General features: G+C 48.1%; 1 protein-coding gene across 1 annotated transcript in view; it reads right to left on the minus strand.

The window, feature by feature from the left end:
* Positions 1–4,943: 4,943 nt before the first annotated feature.
* GCNA (germ cell nuclear acidic peptidase) overlaps positions 4,944–21,710 on the minus strand; it is a 51,740-nt gene continuing 34,973 nt past the window's right edge. The window contains exons 9-12 of the mRNA XM_045031176.1: positions 14,040–14,184; positions 11,649–11,787; positions 8,544–8,748; positions 4,944–5,816 (exon numbers count right to left, since the gene is read on the minus strand). Of these exons, the coding sequence (XP_044887111.1) occupies positions 5,567–5,816; positions 8,544–8,748; positions 11,649–11,787; positions 14,040–14,184 (739 nt within the window). The 3' untranslated portion in view covers positions 4,944–5,566. The remainder of the gene's footprint in view (positions 5,817–8,543; positions 8,749–11,648; positions 11,788–14,039; positions 14,185–21,710) is intronic.

The following is a 21,710-nucleotide window of genomic DNA, read 5'->3' on the forward strand; positions in this document are numbered from 1 at the left end:
TGAGGGTTGGGGCTGAGGATGAGGGGTTCATGCTGCGGGGGGGGCTCAGGGCTGGGGCTGAGGATTAGGGTGTGGGGGGGGATGAGGGCTCTGGCTGGGGCTGAGGATTAGGGTGCAGGGGGATGAGGGGTCCATGATGTGGGGGCGCTCAGGGCTGGGGCTGAGGATTAGGGTGCGGGGGGCTGAGGACTCTGGCTGGGGCTGAGGGTTTGGGGCATTGGAGAGGCTCAGGGTAAGGGCAGCCTGCCTTGCCATTAGTGGGGGCAGGCACTAGGACCCTGCGGCAGCAGACAGCAGTTCTGCTGGGAGCCCTCCGGCAGCACAGAGCAGGCAGGGACGCCACACGACGCAGCAGGGCGGGGGGGAGGCAGGCGGGGGCTGAGACCTGCTCCGGGCAGGGGCGCAGCGGCGTGGGGGGGGAGGAGACCTGTGGGGTCCGGGACCCAATCCAGGCAGGGCCGGGGGAGAGACCCAGCTCCAACTATTGCTGGAGCAGGGCACCCGGCCCTGAATATTCCTGGAGCCCGGGCACCGCACAAATATATAACCTGCCGCCTCCTGTCTCCCCCCAGCTGCTCGCTGTATGGTAATCCTGACAACAGGTTCTAAACGGGCTTCAAATTTAGCAACCAGTTCCAGTGAACCGGCTCCAGCTCACGACTGTATGTAGGTATCTGTGCCTCCCACGAACCCCCTAAACCCCCACGGACCCCTCCAGCCTGGACATAGGTATCTGTGCCCCCCAGAAACACCCTTATCCCCCCTCCAGGACCCCTACAGCCTTGATGTAGGTATCTCTGCCCCCCACAACACCCCTAAGCCCCCCTGGACCCTTACAGCCTGGATGTAGGTATATGTGACCCCCAGGAACCCATAAGCCCCCCCAGGGCCCCCTAGAGCCTTGAAGTACATATCTCTCCTCCCCAGAAACTCCCTAATCCCTTCCAGGACCCCTCTATACCCGGGACCCTTACAGCCTGGAAATGGGTATCTGTGCCCCCTAGAAATCCCCTAATCCCACCTGGGACGCCGACAGCCTGGACGTAGGTATCTGTGACCACAGGAACCCCCTAAGACTTCGAGGGACCCAACTGCCTGGACGTAGGTATCTGAACTCCCCACAAACCCCCTAAGTCCCCCAGGACCCCTACTGCCTGGACATAGGTATCCTGGCCCCTCAAAAAACCCCTAAGTCCCCAAGGACCCCTACATCCTGGACATAGGGGGTCAGGGGGCACAGATACCTAAGCCCCCCCGGGACCCCTACTTCCTGGACATAGGTATCTGGGCCCCCCACAATCCCCCTAAGCGCTCCTGGGACCCCTACAGCCTGGAGATGGGAAAATTTGCTCCCCACGCACCCTCTAAGCTCCCCCGGGACCCCTCCAGCCAGGACATAGGGTTTGGTGCTACCGACAACCCCCTAAGGCCCCCAGGGACCCCTACAGCCTGGATATAGGTATCTGTGCCCCACTGACCCCCCGGGATGCCTACAGGCTGCACTAAGGTATCTTGGTCCCTCACAAACCCCCCAGGCCCCCGGGACCCCTATAGCCTGGACGGAGGTATCTGTGCCCCCGCACAAATCCCTGAAGCCTACCAGGACCCCTCCGGCTTGGACGTAGGTATCTGGGCACCCCACAAACCCCCTAAGCTCCCCAGAGACACCTACAGCCCTCTAGTCCGGACAAAAGTATCTCTAGCCCCAACAACCCCCAATCCCATCGAGACCCCCCGAGCCTGGACGTAGGTATCTGTGCCCCCCACAAACCTCCTAAGCTCCCCAAGGACCCCTACAGCCTGTAACCTTAGCTACAAGTGCCTTACGCATATGAACCCTAACCCTAGCTCCAAGTGCCCTACCCATGGGAACCCTAACCCTAGGGCGGGAAGCCTTACCCATGGGAACCCTAACCCTAGCTCCAAGTGCCCTACCCATAGGAACCCTAACCTTGGGTGGGCTGCCCTACCCATAGGAACCCTAGCTCCAGCTCCAAGTGCCCTACCCATAGGAACCCTAACCCTAGCACCAAGTGCCCTACCCATGGGAACCCTAACCCTAGGGCGGGAAGCCTTACCCATGGGAACCCTAACCCTAGGGCGGGAAGCCTTACCCATGGGAACCCTAACCCTAGCTCCAAGTGCCCTACCCATAGGAACCCTAACCTTGGGTGGGCTGCCCTACCCATAGGAACCCTAGCCCTAGCTCCAAGTGCCCTACCCATAGGAACCCTAGCCCTAGCTCCAAGTGCCCTACCCATAGGAACCCTAACCCTAGCTCCAAGTGCCCTACCCATAGGAACCCTAACCCTAGGGCGGGAAGCCTTACCCATAGGAACCCTAACCCTAGGGCAGGAAGTCTTACCCATAGGAACCCTAACCCTATCTCCAAGTGCCCTACCCATAGGAACCCTAACTCTGGGTGGGCAGCCCTACCAATCGGAACCCCTACCAATCGGAACCCCCACCCCCACCCTACCCCTGACCTGACCCCAACCCCTGACCCCTAAACCTAACCTTAACCCCTAACCCTAAAACCCTCACCCTCCCAACCCCTAACCCCAACCCTAACCAACAACCCTAAGCCCACCCCCTACCCTCACCCCAACCCCCACCCCCTAACCCTAACAACCCCTCCCCCTAACCCTTACCCCTCCCCCTAAACTCCCACCCCTTAACCCTACCCATAAACCCCCACCCCTAACCCTAACCCCTTAAACCCCACCCTCACCCTAACCCCTCACCCTAACCCCTTAACCCTCACCCCCACCCCCTAAACCCTCCCCCTAGCCCTGACCTTGACCCAGACTCTACCCCTAACCCAAACCCTAACCACCCTCCCCCTCCCCCTGATCCTCACCACGACCCCCTTAACCCCAAACCCCACCCCCTCACCCCAACCCTACCCCTAAACCCTAACCCGACTCTAACCCTAACCGAAACCCAACCCTCACCCTAACCCCTACCCTCCAGCCCTAACCCCTAAACCCCACCCTCACCCTACCCCAACCCTCACCCCCAACCCCTGACCCCTTACCCTAACCCAACCCTAACTCCTCACCCCCGACCCTTAACCCCAACCCCTAAACCCTTAACCCCAAACCCCACCCTTGACCCTAACCCCAACCCTAAACGCTCAACCCTACCCCCAACCCCTCGCCCCCACCCGCACTCCAACCCTAACCCCAACCCTAAACCCTGCCCCCGACCCTAACCCCCTCCCCCCACCCCTCATCCTAACCCTAACCCTCCCCGACTCCTAACCCTCCCCCCACCAACCCCAACCCTCACCTAACCCCGACCCTCACCCTGCCCCTAACCCCTCACCCCACCCCTAACCGCTAACCCTAACAACCCTAACCCTCACCCTAAACCCCACCCTCACCCTCAAACCCTGACCCCCACCCCAACCCTAAACTGTAACCCTACCCCAACCCTTAACCCTGACCCCAACCCCTCAACCCTACCCCCAACCCCACCCTCACAACCCTGACCCTAACCCCGACCCTTGACCCCCAACCCTAAACCCTAACCCCAACCCTTAACCCTAACAACCCCAACCCTACAAACCAACCCTAAACCCTAACCCCCACCCTACCCCTAGCCCCAACCCTAACCCCCCTAACCCTAACCTTACCCCTATCCCTCACCCTAACCCTGATCCCTACCCCTAAACCCTACCCCTGAACCCCAACCCCTCACCCTTAACCCTTACCCCGACCCTAACCCCACCCCCGACCCTAACCCCCACCCTGACAACCCTGACCCTAACAACCCCAACCCCCACCCCTAACCCTCCCACCCTACCCCTACGCGTGAACAGCCCAGGATGGGGGGGTTCTCACAGCAGAGCAGGGAAAGGCTGGCTCCCAGCGTCAAAGATTGGAGGGATCTAGCAGATGGCCGGTCCAGATAACACCAGGTTAACCTCACAAGGGAGCATAGATAAACCCCACTCGTTATGCCCTTCCAGCATGACTGTGAACCACTGATAACTCTGGGGACGGTTTTCCAACCAGTTTTGCACCCACCTTATAGTAGCTCCATCTACGTTGCATTTCCCTAGTTTGTTTATGAGAAGGTCATGTGACATGGTATCAAAAGCTTTACTAAAGTCAAAATATACCATGTGTACCGCTTTCCCCCATCAACAAGGCTTGTTACCTTGTCAAAGAAAGCTATGAGGTTGGTTTGACACAATTTGTTCTTGACAAATCCATGCTGTTACTTATCACCTTATTATCTTCTAGATGTTTGCTTAATTATTTGATCCATTACCTTTCCAGGTACAGAAGTTAAGCTGACTGGTCCATAGTTCCCTGGTTGCCCTTATTTCCCCTTTTATAGATTGGCACTTTATTTGCCCTTTTCCAGTCATCTGGAATCTCTCCCGTCGTCCATGACTTTTCAAAGATAACCACTATTGGCTCAGATATCTCCTCAGTCAGCTCCTTGAATATTCTAGGATGCATTTCATCGGGCCCTGGTGACTTGAAGACATCTAACTTGTCTAAGTAATTTTTAACTTGTTCTTTTCCTATTTTAGCCTCTGCTCCTAACTCATTTTCACTGACATTCACTATGTTAGATACCTTCTTGGTGAAAACCGAAACAAAGAAGTCATTAAGCACCTCTGCCATTTCCACATTTTCTGTTATTCAATTGGGGGGGGGGGAGAGGGAATAGGGCCTACCCTATCTTGAGCTAAGCTTCAGTGCAAACCATTTAATTACTCCCTCAAATTAGAGGGTTAGAAGGTGCCATACACTAGCTAAGGTATATGTTGAGTAAATAAGTTCATTAGATCCTTAACTCTGCATAAAGTTGGTAGAATCTGTCAACTTTAAGAAAAGCTGGGTTTTTCTTTTTAAGGGGTGGTTGTGGCTGCCTCTGCAAAATAACCTAAAATTTCGATTTCTCACCTCAGCCTGCACTCTCAGGAGGCACACCAGGTTTCAAGGCAATCTTTATTGATTATAACCAGTAAGAGACAAAAATCTACCTTTTAAATTCAAGTATTAATATTACAAATCTGATTTAATCATCTGAGAAGAGAAGATATGTTACAGAAGTGTTTCAATCACAAGTCTGTGATGGATGCATTTGATTTAGTTCTAAGAAAGACCCTGAGCCAACTGCCTCCAGAGTTTCTCTCAAACACTGGTTAAAAAAGGCTCCAAGTTAATCCTCCCCCCTTCCAATTTTAACTTTTATAAAATCTCAGTGGCTGGAGGGCAATTAGAATGAAGATTTAATCATAAGCAAACAGATGCACTTGATCCTCACTAAGGAGACCTGGGGATGGATGGGCAGCCCTGGACCTAAAGTTACGTACATCACCTTGTCCTTTAACTGGGATTCATCAGAAAAAAAGTGTTTCACCTGCTTCTGAGTCCAGCAGCAGGGGATTATGCAAGCACTGCTCCTGGGAACACAGAACAGCAGCAGATACTTAGAAACCCTTAATAGATCTTCAATGTTAACCAACCAGAACCTAGCTATTTTCTCTAATGGTACAAACAATGATTACATAGCACAGAGCCAGTGTACACATCCCAAGAGGCATTCAGGAATCTAGGAGCCTAGTCTTTAAAGCAAACTCAGCACTGAGCTTACGCATGACTTCTGCATGGCTCAGCCCACACTCTTCTTTTTTAGTAGATCCATAGTTTTCTTTCACATATTTTGCAAATGGTGTTAGCTGTGCTCTAGCAGGAGTACCATCCTTTCGTGTGGGTTGGCACAGGACTAACTGTCCCTTACAAAGTGCACACACAAAGCGTTCTGTGTCCAGTGACTTGGAATGGCGCCCAATCCTAAAATAAAACAAAAGTCAGTGTAGTGCCTGAGTCTGGAGACGCCTTAGAACAATAGCTCAAAGGTGCAAATTGTTCACATTCAGATCAAGTGTACATTAACTCTGACACCTAAATATAATCTAAATGGCAAAATTACTATTCCCCTGCTGACCATTTTAGCAGGAATATTCAGCTAGTGATTTTTATCATGTAGTCTCAGATCACTGTCCACATTTTCCTGCCAAAAAACCTTAAACATCCCTTATCCAGCTGCCAAGGTGGAACCTTCAGTTTCTTCCTGATAACGTCTACAATGTTATGTGTTGGTAATACAAAGCTTAACAGAACATTAAGAAAATATGTGAACAGAGTAAAGCAAGTTCAGTTGAATACCAAAACAAACAAGGAATTCAGTTATATTCATGTTAATTTTTAGTTCAATAAAAAAACCCTCTAATTTTTAAGTTTACATGAAGCAGTGCAGAACTTCAGTCTGCCACACTGAAGTGCTGCAGAAGCTGAGGTCCCTGCTGTTGAATTTGTTTCCCACAATACATATTCTAGATCTCAGATCAATCTTTTTTAAACATCCCAGTGGTCCCACCAGCTCTGTATCACTTACAATGGGATAAACAGAAGTTTTGACAATCCCAATGAGCAGCTTAATTTTTCTGCTTGTGTTTCAAATAAGTTTCTTGGTAAAAGGGGAGATCATAGCATATCAGAGCTCCTGCATTACACTCCTAATAGAGAAGTAAGGAGAGATCCAAGTAGTCTCGTAATATGAACCTGAGTTTAATGTTTATCTTGTTTCCTTAATACTGTCCTACTATTGCCTTCTCTATGTAACAAGCATGATAGTTGCTGAGGGGAAGATGAGGAATCAAGATTGGAAAGTTGGGTGTGTCCCTCAAAGGATCAAAGGGGTCAGAAATATTGAAAAGTCTGAGTACCCCAGAAGAAAACCCTCTGTTCCAAAGGATAGCAGTACGTGGAACACCAGCCACTAAGGGTTGTGGCTACCAGACTCTGTGTGCCTGTAGGTGGAGACAGAGCAACTTGAGTTTAACAATTACAAAATGGCTTGATTTTAAGGGTTTTTAGGGGACAGCTGTAGTGTGCAGTGCATGAGAGTGCCAGCATTGCGGGGGTGGGGACCCTTGCCTGGAACAAATCTTGTAATTTGCTCACTCCGTTCTGGGTTTGAAGCAGAAATCAACAGGTGACATTCTCTGGCTTGTGTTTTGCAGGAGGTAAGACTAGATGACTGACATGTCCCTTTCTGGCCTTGAAAGTTATCTCAAATCCTTACTGATTTCCATACTGCTCACTCAAAACAACCTGCCTCCCAACTATCTGTTCTCAACTAAGCCATTAAAAAGAGCGCCACCAGGGGGAGGCAGGTCTGTCATAAGTATAATTCCGTATGGTACTCTTGGGGGGATTCCATGCCCATACTGGGGCACAGAATTCATATGGCCCGCATTTTTGTGTGCCCCCTATGCAGAAAAATGCAAAAAATCTGCTGTGGAACACACATGTCTTCCGCAGCAGCCCAGGCAGTGCATCTGTTCCAGCAGCGTTTTAACGTGGCTTGTGTGGGTGCTAAAAAACCCACCTCCACGAGGGGTGTAGCTACCAGCACTGTCTACACTGGCTCTTTACAGCGCTGAAACTTGCTGTGCTCAGGGGGTTGTTCTGTCATACCCGAGGGAGAAAGTTGCAGCGCTGTAAATTGGCAGTGTAGACAAGCCCTGTGTCTCTCTCTCTTACGACTGCAGCTCCCTGGCGGAGCTTTTTATTATGCAGGAGGCAGGCTAGAGGCACAAATGAAGCAGCCTGCCTGGGTTAATTGATCTCATTCTCTGAGGCACAAATGTAGCACCCTGACTGTGTAGTAAAGTTGTTAAAGTTGCTGTTGATGGTTAATTGATCTCATGTTAGTTAACTGTTCCCATTCTCAGACAATTCCCCCCAGAGCATTAAAACCTGTGAACGCTTTAAGGCCCCTACATTGCCAGAGTGATGTAAAGGAGTCTTATTATAAATGACAGTTAGGGAATCCTCAGCTAGGAAGATCTATGTGCTTTCTCACTTTTTACCAAGCAGTCAATAAAATGTCAGGACAATCAGAACCACACACTTCCCAAAGTACCCAGCCAGGTCCAGGACAATGATTAGCAAAACTGTACGACTTTCATGTGTGAAAGTCTGAGCAATTTAAAATGACATTCTACTTTTTTTTTTTTTGGCACTGTTTGGTGTTCCGTAATGTGATTTAAATGAAAATCCAAGATTATAACTGGAATGCAGGATATTGTTACCAAGTGTTTGTAACTTCACTTTCATGTGTTTAGGAAATACTGAATAGTTATTGTGACTTTTTTCTGTATTGTAGTTTAAATAAATTACCAAAACAATTGAAACTGGTGTGATTATATTGCATTATTTTGACAAATAAAATATATAGAATTTTGCAGAATTTTGAATTCTTTCGTGCAGGATCCCCCCAGGAGTAATATGGGTCTGCAAGGGAAACTGTCTGGAAGTCAGTATCAAGAGGATCAGTTTGGGATTCTTTGTGGGAATAGAAGAGGGAAAACGAGGCAATAAAACATAGTTCAGTTCATAGAGGTGAGACCTTTAATTCTCAAATTTCTTTAAGAGTTAAAGGTCTAAGCTTAACGTGTGGACACGGTAAAAACAAAGTTAACAGATGACCAAAGGCAAGTAAATATTACTCACGTGGTTTTGCACAGAGAACACTTATAAGTGACCTTGTATTTAATCTCATAGTTGTGGCATTGTGTCACCACTGGCAGTTCTGGATGAACCACAGTTGATTTCTTAGCATAGAATCTCCAAAACTGCCCATGGCCATCACGAATTCCGTTGATTACCCAAGTGGCTGCATGGCAAATCTCATGGATCAATGTGTCTCGAAGCCGGTCTTGGGGAAGGCAGGAGAGAAGAGAAATTAAGAACATTGCCATTAAAAAGTCAGGTCTCTCATTCTTCACTGGCTTTATTAGTGTTTGCAAGTACCAGACTGACAGCCCTGAAGACTGTAAAAGATGCCACATGGACAGTACTAGTGCAAGCTTTCCTAACACAATTCTGGCCCAAGTCTGAGAAGGTAATTTGGTTTCCATGTCTTTAGTATCTCTGAGGAGACTAATTGTAAGGAGTCACTTGTGTTGTGGTCTCTGTTTTTAAAACCACATTAAACACAGGAGCTAGCAAGTAAATGTCAGATGACAAATTTTGATTGCTACTGACTGTGACACAGTGGCCCACTAGTGTTTCACTACTCTGTCAGCAACTCTTGTCAGGCCTGACATATTCACTACATCTAACCCACTGTTGTCATGATATATACCCAAAGGTGGCATGTAATATATCAGTTGAAAGCTAATAGCTCACTGATCATTAATATTCTTACATGGTGTGTTACTCTTCGGGGAATTCTGCAGCACTGCACAATGCAGAATTTTGCAGAATTCCCTGTTTCCCCCAGCAGAATTGGGGCTGCAGAGCTGGTGGCCATCACTAGGGGACACTGGATTCTGCAGAGTCCAGCTTACAGTGAGTGGAGCTGGAGGGAGCGTGGGCTGGAGGCTGCACTCTCTGCTTGATCCTTATTCTCCCGGGGACAGGAGAGGGCCCAAGAGACCCAGTTCTGGCAAAGGGTAAGGAAGGGCAGGACTGCACTGCCCTGCCTGCATTCCCTGGCAGGACAGTAAAGAAGCTGGGGGGATTAAAGGCTCTGGGGGAACTGGTGTCTGGGCTGGGGGGTGCCCTGTGGCTGGGATCTGGGAGGAGGGGGTGGTGGTGTCTGGGCTCTGAGTATGCTCCATGCCTGGGATCTGGAGTGAGGGGGGTGCTGGTGTGTCGGCCGGGGGTGCCCTGTGGCTGGGATCTGGGGGGTACTGGTGACTGGGCCAGGAGGTGCCCCGTGACTGGGCTTTAGGAGAAGGGGAGTGCTTGTATCTGGGCTGGGGGTGCTCTGTGGCTGGGATCAGGGAGGAGGGAGTGCAGGTGTCTGGGCTCTGGGAGCCTTACACAGCTCCCTCCAGCAGCCCCCAACTCTGTTATCATAGGGGTTTCTTTAACTCTCTACTCTTGGGGGAATCTTTTTTGCTGTTGTCTGTATTGTTGACATGTACTTAGAAATAAATTACCCAAATAATTGAATCTGGAGTGATTATATTGTGTTATTTTGACAAATAAAATATGAAGCATTCTAAAATATTATGCGCAGAATTTTTAGGCACAGGATTCCCCCAGGAGTAGTGTGTATATGGGGTGTACAAAGAATTGTGTTAGAATTATGGTTTTAAAATGTGTTTGGCAACCAATGCATAATCTCCATCTGCCCTAAACAAATGAGTGTATAGTTGTTTCAGATTGAGATAATGAAGGTGCATTTAGATAAAAGATCAACAAAGCCATCAACTTAGCGAGTTGGGGAGACAGCCTCTTATGGGGGTCTGCCCCTCCAATTATAAGCAATTGAATCAACTGATTGTATATAATATTGCTGTATTATAAAAAGTGCATTGAGTAATGTCTTTTATGAAAGCCTGTGACATAATGACGACTAATAGCATTGTGAAGTGTCTGCATTAGCACTATACGAGGAATTGTGGATACTCACTGATGATATGCTTTAAAGGCTGTGACCAAACACAGGGAGAAACAGTTTTTCCCTCAGAAAGGAGGGAAGGGAGTATCTACACATCTCCAATTAAATTAAAGAAGATGTGACCAAAAACAATGGAAACCCTATTTACACATGAATCAGCAAGGGGATGGGAGATCCACAGGCAGGAAAAAACATCATGAGATTATCCTGAGTCTGGGGACAAAACACTGAGTTTGGGAAGATATATGGAGAGAAGCAGCAGCCATCTTGGCATCCATCACTGGACAGATAAAAGGGGCCAGAGCTCTTGCAAGCTGAGTCCTTCGGCCAAAGGGATCAAAGTCTCTGAGAAGTGAATACAGTATAAATTACTCCTGAGGACATTCTGCACCAAAAAATTAAAATGTTTGTGCCAAAAAATTAAAAATTCTTCATGCAATATTTTAAAATTCTGCAAATTGTATTTGCTAAATAAATATGGAGGCTCCAGCATGGCACAGGGGAGCACAGGTCACTGGCTGTACAGAGGTGGGAGATCACTGTGCAGTTCCCCCCCGTAAGACAGACTCAGCGGTGAGGCTGCACCCAACCCTGACACAGCGCAAGGATCAGGCCTGTCCCAGCAACATCCCAGGGCCTTGCCCCTCCGAGCCAGGTGCACCAGGTGTGGGCAAGTGTGGAGGGGTCCAAGCGTGGAGGGGTTTAGGGTGGGGGGATCCAGGTGTGGGTTGAAAGGGTTCTGTGTGGGGCAATCTGGGTGTGAGCGGCTCAGTGGGGGATCCAGGTGCTAGGGGGTGTCTAGATGCACAGGGGCTTGTTGGGAGGTTCTGGGTGCAACAGTAACGGGACTCTGCAGGGGGGTACAGGTGAAGGTGGTTGGGGCTCAGTGGGGTGTGTGTGTCTGGGTGTGGGAGGCTCAGTGGGGGGTCCAGATGCTGGTGGAGTGGGGATCAGTGGGGTGGGGATCCAGGTGCAGCTGGTTGGGGCGGCTCATCGGAGTGGTTCAGGTGCAGGGGGAGTGGGGCTCATTGCGGGGGCTCTGTGTGTGTGAGGCTCAGCGGGAGTTTCCAGAATGAGATGATGAGAACTTGGATAAAAGTTTTAGCTGTGTGGATGGATAGGAAAGGTTGCATCTTAGAGCTGTTATGCAGAAAGAATAAATATTCTTTCCCCTTATTTAATATTCAATATCCTCTTTCCCTTACCTGCAGAGTCACAAACTTTCTCTGAGAGCTCTATCCGAGCATAGCGTTGTGCCTCAGGACTTTTTGTTTGTCCAGTTACACAGTACCCTGCTGTCTTCCGCATCTTTTTGTTCCAGATGATTTCCATTTTCTCTGGCAACTGATACAAAAGATAATGAAACAGTGCATTTAAACCATGCAGGGGCATGCGCAGATATTTAAATTTGACCCCTTTTGGAGGCTCCCCCACCCCCAGAGGCCCCTGATGATTACTGGGGGGGGGGGGGGGGGGGCTGTGCCCCTGCTTGCCCCTCTATCCACACCCCCTGGAACCACATCACTGCCAACTCATCTCACTTCCTCAGGTCCTTAAACTTCTGCCCTTGTGTATGTGTACCACCACAGCCCTTCACAACACACCTTGGTGGGAAAGAACACCTTTGTTCATACTCTTTAGATAGAGACAGTGGGAAGTTAGATCTGAGAAACTCACTTTGCCTTCTCTACCTCTCCTTAGAGACTGAAGAACTTCACTATCTTTAGAGTATGAAACAGTCACACAATAGCCATATTCTTTAAAAAGTTTTATTAAATGCAGAGAAAATGGTAGTAAACCAAAAAAGAACTGTTTGCATTATACTACTTAAGTAAGAGTACAGAGAAAAGAAGGAAAATCTCACATTTCTAGAAATCAAGTCCTTATATGACCTCCCTGCCCTGGTCAGCTGGACAATCTCTTCCTCGGGTATTCAGAGAGAGATGTCTCCATCCCCTCTTTCACACAACCTGCTCATCAAGATCCCTGATCTAGGGTTTTATCCCCTATTTTCCAAAACAATTCTCTGAACACACAATGGGGGTTGAAGCCTTCTCCAGGAGATTGTCTAAGGAGGTATTAAATGTCCTTCACTGATGCTTAATAGCTGTCTTTAAAATACTTAGCTACCAAATTCAAGTGGAGCCATTTATAAGATCATTTGACCTACCTGTCCCCAGTTTATCCAGACCTCTTTTCAAAATCTCATCAATTTTCCCTTGCCAGGATGTAGAACTTCTTCTAATCCTATCAAACTACTTAATCTCTGATCTCTTGTTGCTCCAAAATAGCAGCAGAAAGGAACTCTCTCTTTCAGGATTCTAGTACTGCTGGTATGCTTAGTGCATGTCTTCACTGCACAATTAACCTGAACTCTTACCTGGTTTTTAGTCCAAACTCCTCTACCATCCACACAAGAAAAACTTTTGATCTGAATTTGGAGGTGTTATATCCTTGTGGCAGCCGGTGTAGGAAGCAATCACTTGAGGCCAGAGAGCAGGCAGCTAACCAAAACCTCCATTTTATTTACAAATATACAGAGAGCTCCTCAGCCGGTTGAAACCGGTTGAGCTAACCCATAATAATCTAACTCAGTTGCCATAGCAACAAAACCATGACAACCAAATACACAACAGGAGGTGCTTTAAATGCAGGATAGTTTATACAGGTAGGGGTATAGGTTAAAACCTAGGCTTCCCTTTCACTTGCCCTGGGCCCCGTCCATTCTGCAGATAGGATGCAGGAAAAATCACTCAAGTTCTGATAGTCCTCCAGTATCCTTCCCACAGTTCCCCATGAAGGACAGACAAGTTCTTGCAATTGACTGGGAAAGTCTCCTAGAGCATCTCAGTACAGAGAACCATACACATGAGTGAGTGCAGAAACAGTGAGGACTCAGTAAGGTGAGTCTGGCTTTGCTGTCGAAATGCCAGGGAAGGCTAACCCAAGTGCCAATCATCTGGGTAAACTGTGCAGTTAGAGAGCCTACAGCAGCAATTCCCAAACTATGATCCAGGCAAGCACTTGCTTCTGGTCTGCAGGGAGCTGGCTGATCAAGTGGTGCTGTGCTCTTTGGTTCCAGCTTCTTGTACAGGAGTAGGAGCCAGCTTAAGATGCCTCAATTAGGGTCCACTGCTACATAAGAGTAAGAGAAGCATTCCAATGCAATGGGGGCTATACAACTACCTACATACAAGAATCAGAAGGCTTCATAAGGGACCAGATTGACCCAAGGCATCTAAAAATCAATTTTCCATATGAGCAACAGATATAGTTACTTAGGGATGTTACATGATTATGAATGGGAAGGGAGTTTGCGTCCTTGAGATAATGAATGGATCAGGAGGTCTTTCTTCACAAGACTATTAAGAGATAGTTCACACTGAGGAAGTCTGATAACTCCCAGAGTAAACCTATGATAAATCCCTTTTTAAAACCCTCACATTTTCAGCCTGATTTAAATAGAAGCACCTTGTTACAAGGCTGAGCTTCATCCCAGTTAGTGAGCTAGAAGGAAAGGGCAATGGTTTCACAGAGAAAGCTAGTTAGCAGGATAACAGTGATTTTATTGTCAGAAATGTGTTTACAAAAGCTACCTTTTGCTCAAAGATGGTGTTGTTATAAAGAATGTAGAGCTTCTGTGTCAACTCATCCTTTTTTTTCCTGAAATTTTTCACATATTGGGATGCTGGGTTGGACAGCTCTTGTAAGAAACAGCCTGGCACTCCACACAGATTCCACCTGCATGAAAAGCAGCAGTGAAAAAAGCTCATTTGTTGTCACAGAAGTCTTATGAAAAAGAATGGTTACTTACCTTACAGTAACTATGGTTCTTTGAGACGTCTTTGTGGATCCCATTCTAGGTGTGCACGTTCCTACAGACATGCATGCGGCCATGCGCCCCAATAGTCTGAGACAGACCTGGGCAGGGGTGAACGGATGGGCAGTGATTCTGGTGATCAGATCTGACATTGCCCTGAACCTGGCCTCTGGCAAGAACACTCTGGCTCAGGTAGAGTCAAGGACCACTCCAATAAACTCTATCCTTTGAACCAGAACCAATGTTGATTTTTGTTTGTTTATCAACAGGTCCAGAGCTTGACAAGTGGCTCGCAACATTGCGACGCTGCGCTGGATGTGGACCCTGGAGTGCCCCTTGATGAGCCAGTCATTGAGGTACGGGTAGATCTGGATATCCTGACATCTGAAGTAGGACACCACTATTGACATGCCTTCATAAACACCCTTGGTGCCATTGCCAAGCCAAAAGGGAGCACTGTGAATTGATAGTGGGCACTTCCAACCATGAATCGTAGGAACCTTCTGTGTCTGTGAAATATTGATATGTGAAAGTAAGCATCTTTCAGATTGAGGGCAGCGTACCAGTGTTCCGGATTCAGGGAAGGAATGATGGAGGCCAGGGAGACTATGAGGAACTTCAACTTCTTGAGATACCTGTTGAGGTTTTGCAGGTCGAGAATAGGACATATACCCCCCCCCCCCCATGGTCTTTGGGATCAAAAAATAGCGTGAGTAAACCCTTTCCCTTTCAAGTGCAGAGAAACTTCCTCCACGACTCCCACCCGCAGGAGGCCTTGCATCTCTTGGGTGAGCAGATGCTCGTGAGAAGGGTCCCTGAAGTGGGAGGGAGGGATAGAAATGAACTGGAGGGTATACCCACTGAGGACCCACTGGTCCAATGTTATAGAGACTCAGGCAGGGCAGTAGGGAGATAAATGGTTGGAAAATAACAGGGATGCTGGATCCAGGACACAGGCTGGAAGGTCACCCTTGAGTGCATCCTCAAAATGCCTGCTTATTACCCGGCTGGTTGCAGGTAAGAGCTCAAGTGAGCTGAAGAGGTCAGCTGTTGGCCTTGCTGGCACTTGTAGCCTTTGCTCTTCTTGCAGAAGGGCTCTGGATCAGGATTGGCTCCAGAACCTGTGGGCCTTTTTTTTTTTTTTCCATCCATTACTCACCCCATAGTGACCTCTCCTGTTGCTCCTATATCACAGGCCTGGGCCTGGCTCCTCATCCTGGGCATTACAACCAGGAATGCAGGGTTGTAGCATTACTCAGGTTTGGGCCAGCCCAGTCATCCCTCCATTATAGGGGTGAGGAGGGGGAAACTTGAGCATCACTGTAACACAGTGCACCAGGTCGCAATGCCTAGAGTGGGGAACACAGTTCATCTCTGCGGGATGCAGGAGCTGCCTGTACTTGAAGTGAGTGTGGGACAGGCTCCCTCTCATCCAGGGGAACACAAAGTTGCCTGTGCCTGCAGGTGAGTGAGTGTGTAGCTTCTCCCCGGCACCAGTGTTTCCTCCACACCCAGGCTGGGATTAGGATAGCAGTGCCAGGGCAGTGTTGCTACAAATGTGCAATACCTCCTCATTTGAATTAAAAAAAAAATAAAAATAAAAAAAAATTACAGAGCTGTAGTGGTAAACAGTAAACTATGCAAAGTGTCCTGACCACTGTGCATCTGCCAGGAGTGCAAAACAGTATGGCATACTCCTTGAGCAGACAGCTCTCCACATAACATGTGTGGCAGCTGCACAACCAAAATCTACAGGAGGTGTTTTGGGTGCGAGGGTCTCCAAAGCACAATGCTATGTGTGTCGAATATTGAAGAAAAAGTGCAAAGAGTTCTGCTCCAGAGGGGGTTGCCTCGTGGGCAATGCTTTCCTCAGGTGTTGGCTGGGGGCCCTAAGGTACACCTCCCTCCTCCCCCAAGTTACAGAGGGTATTGAGGAAAACGCAATAAAACAAGGCACAGGTCATTCGCATTGCACCTGGTTGAATCTGTCAGGTCTCATACCCCATCTTATTGCAATTGTCATGCCAGCCGCTTCTCCCAAGGCAACAACTCTAGACTCACAATAAGGAGTGGACTTCCCCAAGTTTTCCCTGATGCAGTCTTTTGAACAGATCTAGAAGCATGGTGGTTGCTTCACACGATCCTTTCGGAGGAAATCTTCTAAAGTAGGAGTTCACTGCTGCCCCCTATGGACAAAAGTGAGCTGCCACCACCGACAATACCTTGGTGAAAACTCCCAGCACCATCAAGAGCCTGAAAGAGAGCGCCTGGTACTGGTAATGTTTGGCCACAAAACCCAGGAATTTTCTGTGTGCCAGGTGAATGTCCATGTGAAAATAGGGATCTTTGAGATTGAGGGTCATGAATCAATATCCTAAATCTAATGAGAGGATAGATGCAGGCAAAATTGTTCAGTCCCCTCACCATCTTTTTGGGGATGAGGGAGTACCTTGAGTAGAACTGTTTCCCCCTTGCTGCTAGTTTCATTCCCCCAGTTGAAGGAGCGACTTTACATCCTGAATGATGGGGAGAGGTGGTGAGGGGTGGGGAAGGAAGAAGATAGTCACCAGCTTTCCCTTGTTAATCAGGGCCTGAAACTGCTCCTTACTGTCCTGAGGAACCTTATCAACAAAGCCTGTCAGCTTGTCAGAGATGATAATATATTTGGCCATCAGTGCTTGACAGTTTTAAACTCAAAACTGGAGGGAGGCCGACAAGGATGCCCTCCTCCCACAGAGGTACAACATCTTTGCTTCGTGGTCTCAGGGAGTAGACCTGGCTTGTTGGTGCTTACTTACCAGGAAGTTCGGAGGCAGCTATAAGAATAGGTATTCTGACCCTTTCATAGGTATGCAATACCTCTTTGTAGCCCACTTGGATACTGGTGGAACTGTGGCAAGCATCTGCTAAGTGTCTTGGCAGGTTCAAGGGTGGCATAGTTGATTGGAAGTGCCAGTCTACTCAGTCCAGAGCTGCCCAGGATGTCTAGCAGTCTGTGACTTCATGGACCTCTTCCAAAGGAATTTGTACCATTCTGAGCAAGTCCTGGAAAGCCTTAGGAGCCTTTGAATATGGCAGGAAAGCTGGAATCACTGCCTCATCTGGAGAGGACGATGACAGAATCACCAGCGTGGTGTTCGCCTATTCCAGTTATTGTGGCTGTTGGGGAGGGTACTAGCATCACATGTCTTCTGGGCCCCAATACTGTCATTGTGGGACTTCAGATCTTGGTGCCTGGCCCCAGGGTGATGGGTACCAATAGGTAAAGTGAGGGTAGTCTGTTCTTTTAGGAGTACTGAGACACGCTGGAGACTCCTGACACACTGTATGAGCTTTGCCCCCAGAGGTGCCCCACAGGGAATAGTCAGAATATGGGGCATACTCATCTCCATCTTTTGACTCTGACCTCAGATCCAAAATGGGAGAGGTCTCAGTATCTGAGGAGGTTCCTGCCTCTACTCATCGATGGTACTGACGACCAGTATTGCGGTAGCTTAACCGCAGCTTGAAAACACAAAGGGTGCCAGATCTGGCAGTGCCAACACAGCGGCTGTTGTTGGTGTCAAAATACTACTCCCAGTACCAGGAGTTGACACAGTCTTGCCCTTCAATGAAGTACCAGGCTAGTCTGTCCTGATATCAGACAGTCCCACTCTGGAGCACGAGGTCTCTCCTGGCTTGGTAGGAGATAGGGACATTTGCCTCTTCGAGGGCTCGGATATGGAGCTCCCTCTTTCCCTTATTGGAGTGCTTGTCTCTCCCTTTCCTCTCCATTTGCCTTGGCTCTGCTCAAGTCTCTTGGAGCCAGCTGGGAGAGGCTGTGGAGGCCTGGAACTATCTGGAGCTAAGCTCAATGGGCTGCTCCTACCTTTTTTAGGCCAATGTACTGGGTTGGGGGGAGAGGGTGTCTCTCCTGTCAGCTGTCCACGGGGTCTCATGGGCCTCTTCATGAGGAGTTTTCAGACTTGGAACTTCCTTGACTGCTTTGTCCTGCTGCACCTGGTCTGGATGTGGGTTTCCCCAGGCAGTACAGACAGGCATCATAGTAGACTGTGACTAGGAAGAGTTTGTGGCAGTTGATGCAGCTTTTCATAGAATCATAGAATATCAGGGTTGGAAGGGACCTCAGGAGGTCATCTAGTCCAACCCCCGGCTCAAAGCAGGACCAATCCTCAGACAGATTTTTACCCCAGTTCCCTAAATAGCCCCCTCAAGGATTGAACTCACAACCCTGGGTTTAGCAGGCCAATGCTCAAACCACTGAGCTATCCCTCCCCCCATTTGAAGTGGAGGATCCTTGGCACTCTTTCCCTGCTGCCACTGGAAGAAGCAAAATGCCTTTTTTTAAACAGGAATCGCTCCTCCGAATTTTAGCGAACTGAACCCCAAATATCTCCCAATTAACTAGACTAAATAATTAAAGCCAACTAAGTATTAAAAATTATGTACAATTTATTTACAGGAAAAAGCTGAAGAAGTCAGTATAAATACTGACACTCCATCCTAAATAATGAGTGGTAAGAAGCAAGGAAAGATGGCAGCAGTCTGGCAGCTCCCCCTTAAAACCCTCGGTGTGAAGCACAAAGAGTGCGGGTGCCCAAGTAGACCAAACAGACACTCCTAGGGAAAAAAATCTCCAGTCCTGGGCACATAGAGTACATGCACTACACAGAGGGTCAAGCACTTGAAGAACAAGTATGATCCTGTGTTATAGTGAGAGACTAAATAAATAAAATAGTATCAGAGGGGTAGCCGTGTTAGTCTGGTTCTGTAGAAGCAGCAAAGAATCCTGTGGCACCTTATAGACTAACAGATGTTTTGCAGCATGAGCTTTCGTGGGTGAATGCCCACTTCTTCAGATGCAACTGAAGAAGTGGGCATTCACCCACGAAAGCTCATGCTGCAAAACATCTGTTAGTCTATAAGGTGCCACAGGATTCTTTGCTGCTTAAATAAAATAGTTTATCCAAGAGAAGATTAACAAAGATCTAATAATAGATAGCTCTTTAATCTAAAGGTCAAAGGCAGAACAAGGATTAGAAGCAAAAACTAGATAAAGTCAGACTAAAAATAAGGTGTTTTTTTTTTTTTAAACAAGAACAGTGTGATTAACCTGAGTGATTAACCACTGGAAGAACATACCTACCTACAGATTCTCCATTACTGTAAGCTTTTTTTCTTAAGACTGGATATCTTTCCAAAAGATAAACTATATAGCTCAAACAGAAATTATAGAATTAGTAGAGAGTTTACTGTGTGAGGTTCTTTGGTGTGTGTTATGCAGGAGGGAAGACTAGCTGACATATTGATCCCTTTAAGACTTAAATATCTTTTAAGTAAGTTCCAATATCATTATATAAATCAAATAGTATGTCAGCACCTAAAATACTTTCTTCAGTTTCAGTTACCCTGCTTATAAAGGGATACAGCAAAAAGAGGCAGTTCAGAGACAGGTGACAAAATGATTAGAGGTGTGAAAAGACTTCCATTTCAGGTCAGACTGAAAATATTAGGGTTGTTTAGATAATAGGCAATAAGAGGGAGTATAAGAGAGGTATTTAAATGAATGCTATAGAGAAGGTAATAAGGTTCATTTGTTTACCCTCTCTCAATGCAAGAACAGAGGGAAGTTCAGTGCATTTAAAACCTATAAAAACAAAGTTTGTTTGTTTGTTTTTTTTAAACCACAATGCACAAGTAATCTGTGGAACTCAATGCCACACGACTGAGACAAAGTTTAGTATGTTCACAGAAAGTATTAAACATTTCTATGAACTGAAAACCCCACAGATGCAATGGTGCCACAAGTTTGCCCTGGAATGGAAGCTCCCATAGCACTGAGGAAAAAATAGTTTCAGAAAAAGCCTTTCAGAATCTGACCCCAGATCCTGTCAGGGAGTGGTCAGGGTTTAGCAATGAGGATGGTTCAAGTCATTCAACACCCTTTCTATCAGAGCTCTTGAAAGGCATATAGTAGCCAGAGACTCAAGGGTCCATCTTTAGGGCTCCATGTTTGTCATGGAGGTTGCGGAAGCCATAGATTCTGGGGCCAGCTGCTTGGGTAGCCCTGGGGTCAGCCACAGTGGCCGCTGCTGGAGTGGCCCTGCAGCCAGCCGCACCAGTCACTGATGGAGTGGCCCTGGGGCCAGCCGCACCAGCTGCTGTTCTGGTGGCCCCGGGCACCGCCTGAGCAGCGGCTGGCCCCGGGGACTGCCTGAGCAGCTGGTGCAAGGGGTCCCCCTAGGACTCCTCCCCCGCAGCTGCTGGTGCCTTAGCAGTATCCGAAGGGTCAGCTGTGGTGCCCCCTTGAGTGCCACACTCATGTGTCAGTATATTAGGCGCCGCCAACCCTACGCACTTCTCAGTTCCTTCTTGCTGACAACTCTGACAGAGGGGCAGGAAGGCGGGTAATGGAATGGACATGAGCAACGCATCTTGAAAAACAAAGTTACGAAAGGTAGGTAACGTAACTTTTTTCTTCTTTGAGTGCTTACTCATGCTGATTCCATTCTAAGTGACTCACAAGCAGTAGCCCTGGAGGTGGGCTTGGAGTTCACAGTCGTAATAAAGGTAATAATTGGAGATATACCAATCTCCTAGAACTGGAAGGGACCTTGCAAGGTCATCTAGTCCAGCCCCCTGCCTTCACTAGCAGGACCAATTTTTTCCCCAGATCCTTAAGTGGCCTCCTCAAGGATTGAACTCACAACCCTGGGTTTAGCAGGCCAATGCTCAAACCACTGAGCTATCCCTCGTGCGGCTTGCAACACTGCCTTACCAAAGCCATCATCATCTTGGGCCTGCAGGGTAAGTGCAGAATGAGACGTAAACATGTGGATGGATGACGAGGCAGCAGACCTGCAGATATCTTGAATAGGCACTTGGGCCAGGAATGCCACCGCCGAGGCACCTAGTCGAGTGGGTGGTTACAATTATTGGTGGAGGCACTTTTGCCAGATCATAACAGAAACGGATGCAGGAAGTGATCCAGAATGAAATTCTCTGGGCAGACACCGGAAGAGCTTTCATCCTGTCTGCCACCGTGACGAACAACTGCGTTGGCTTATGGAACGGCTTGGTCCTTTCGATGTAAAAGGCCAGGGCTTTCTCCTGATGTTCAGAGAGTGCAATTTGTGCTCCTCTTTCGACTTAAGAGGTTTTGGAAAGAAGGAGAGAACCACTAACTACTTCCTAGGCAAGGGGAAAAAGGTGCTCCAACCAACCGTCATGGGCGGTAAGAAGGAACTGAGGGGGCGAAGGCCTGGCGGCACCTAATATACTGACACACGAGTGCGGCACTCTAGGGGGCACCACTGCTGACCCTACTAATACCAATAAGGCAAAAATCTCTGATTAATGTGCATGTAGGCGTGCATATACCTAGAATGGAATCGACATGCACAAGTACTCAAAGAAGAACAAGCTTTGTAATTTTAAGTTAACTGCA

Source organism: Mauremys mutica, chromosome 9 (assembly GCF_020497125.1).
Source record: "Mauremys mutica isolate MM-2020 ecotype Southern chromosome 9, ASM2049712v1, whole genome shotgun sequence".
Lineage (NCBI taxonomy): Eukaryota > Metazoa > Chordata > Testudines > Geoemydidae > Mauremys > Mauremys mutica.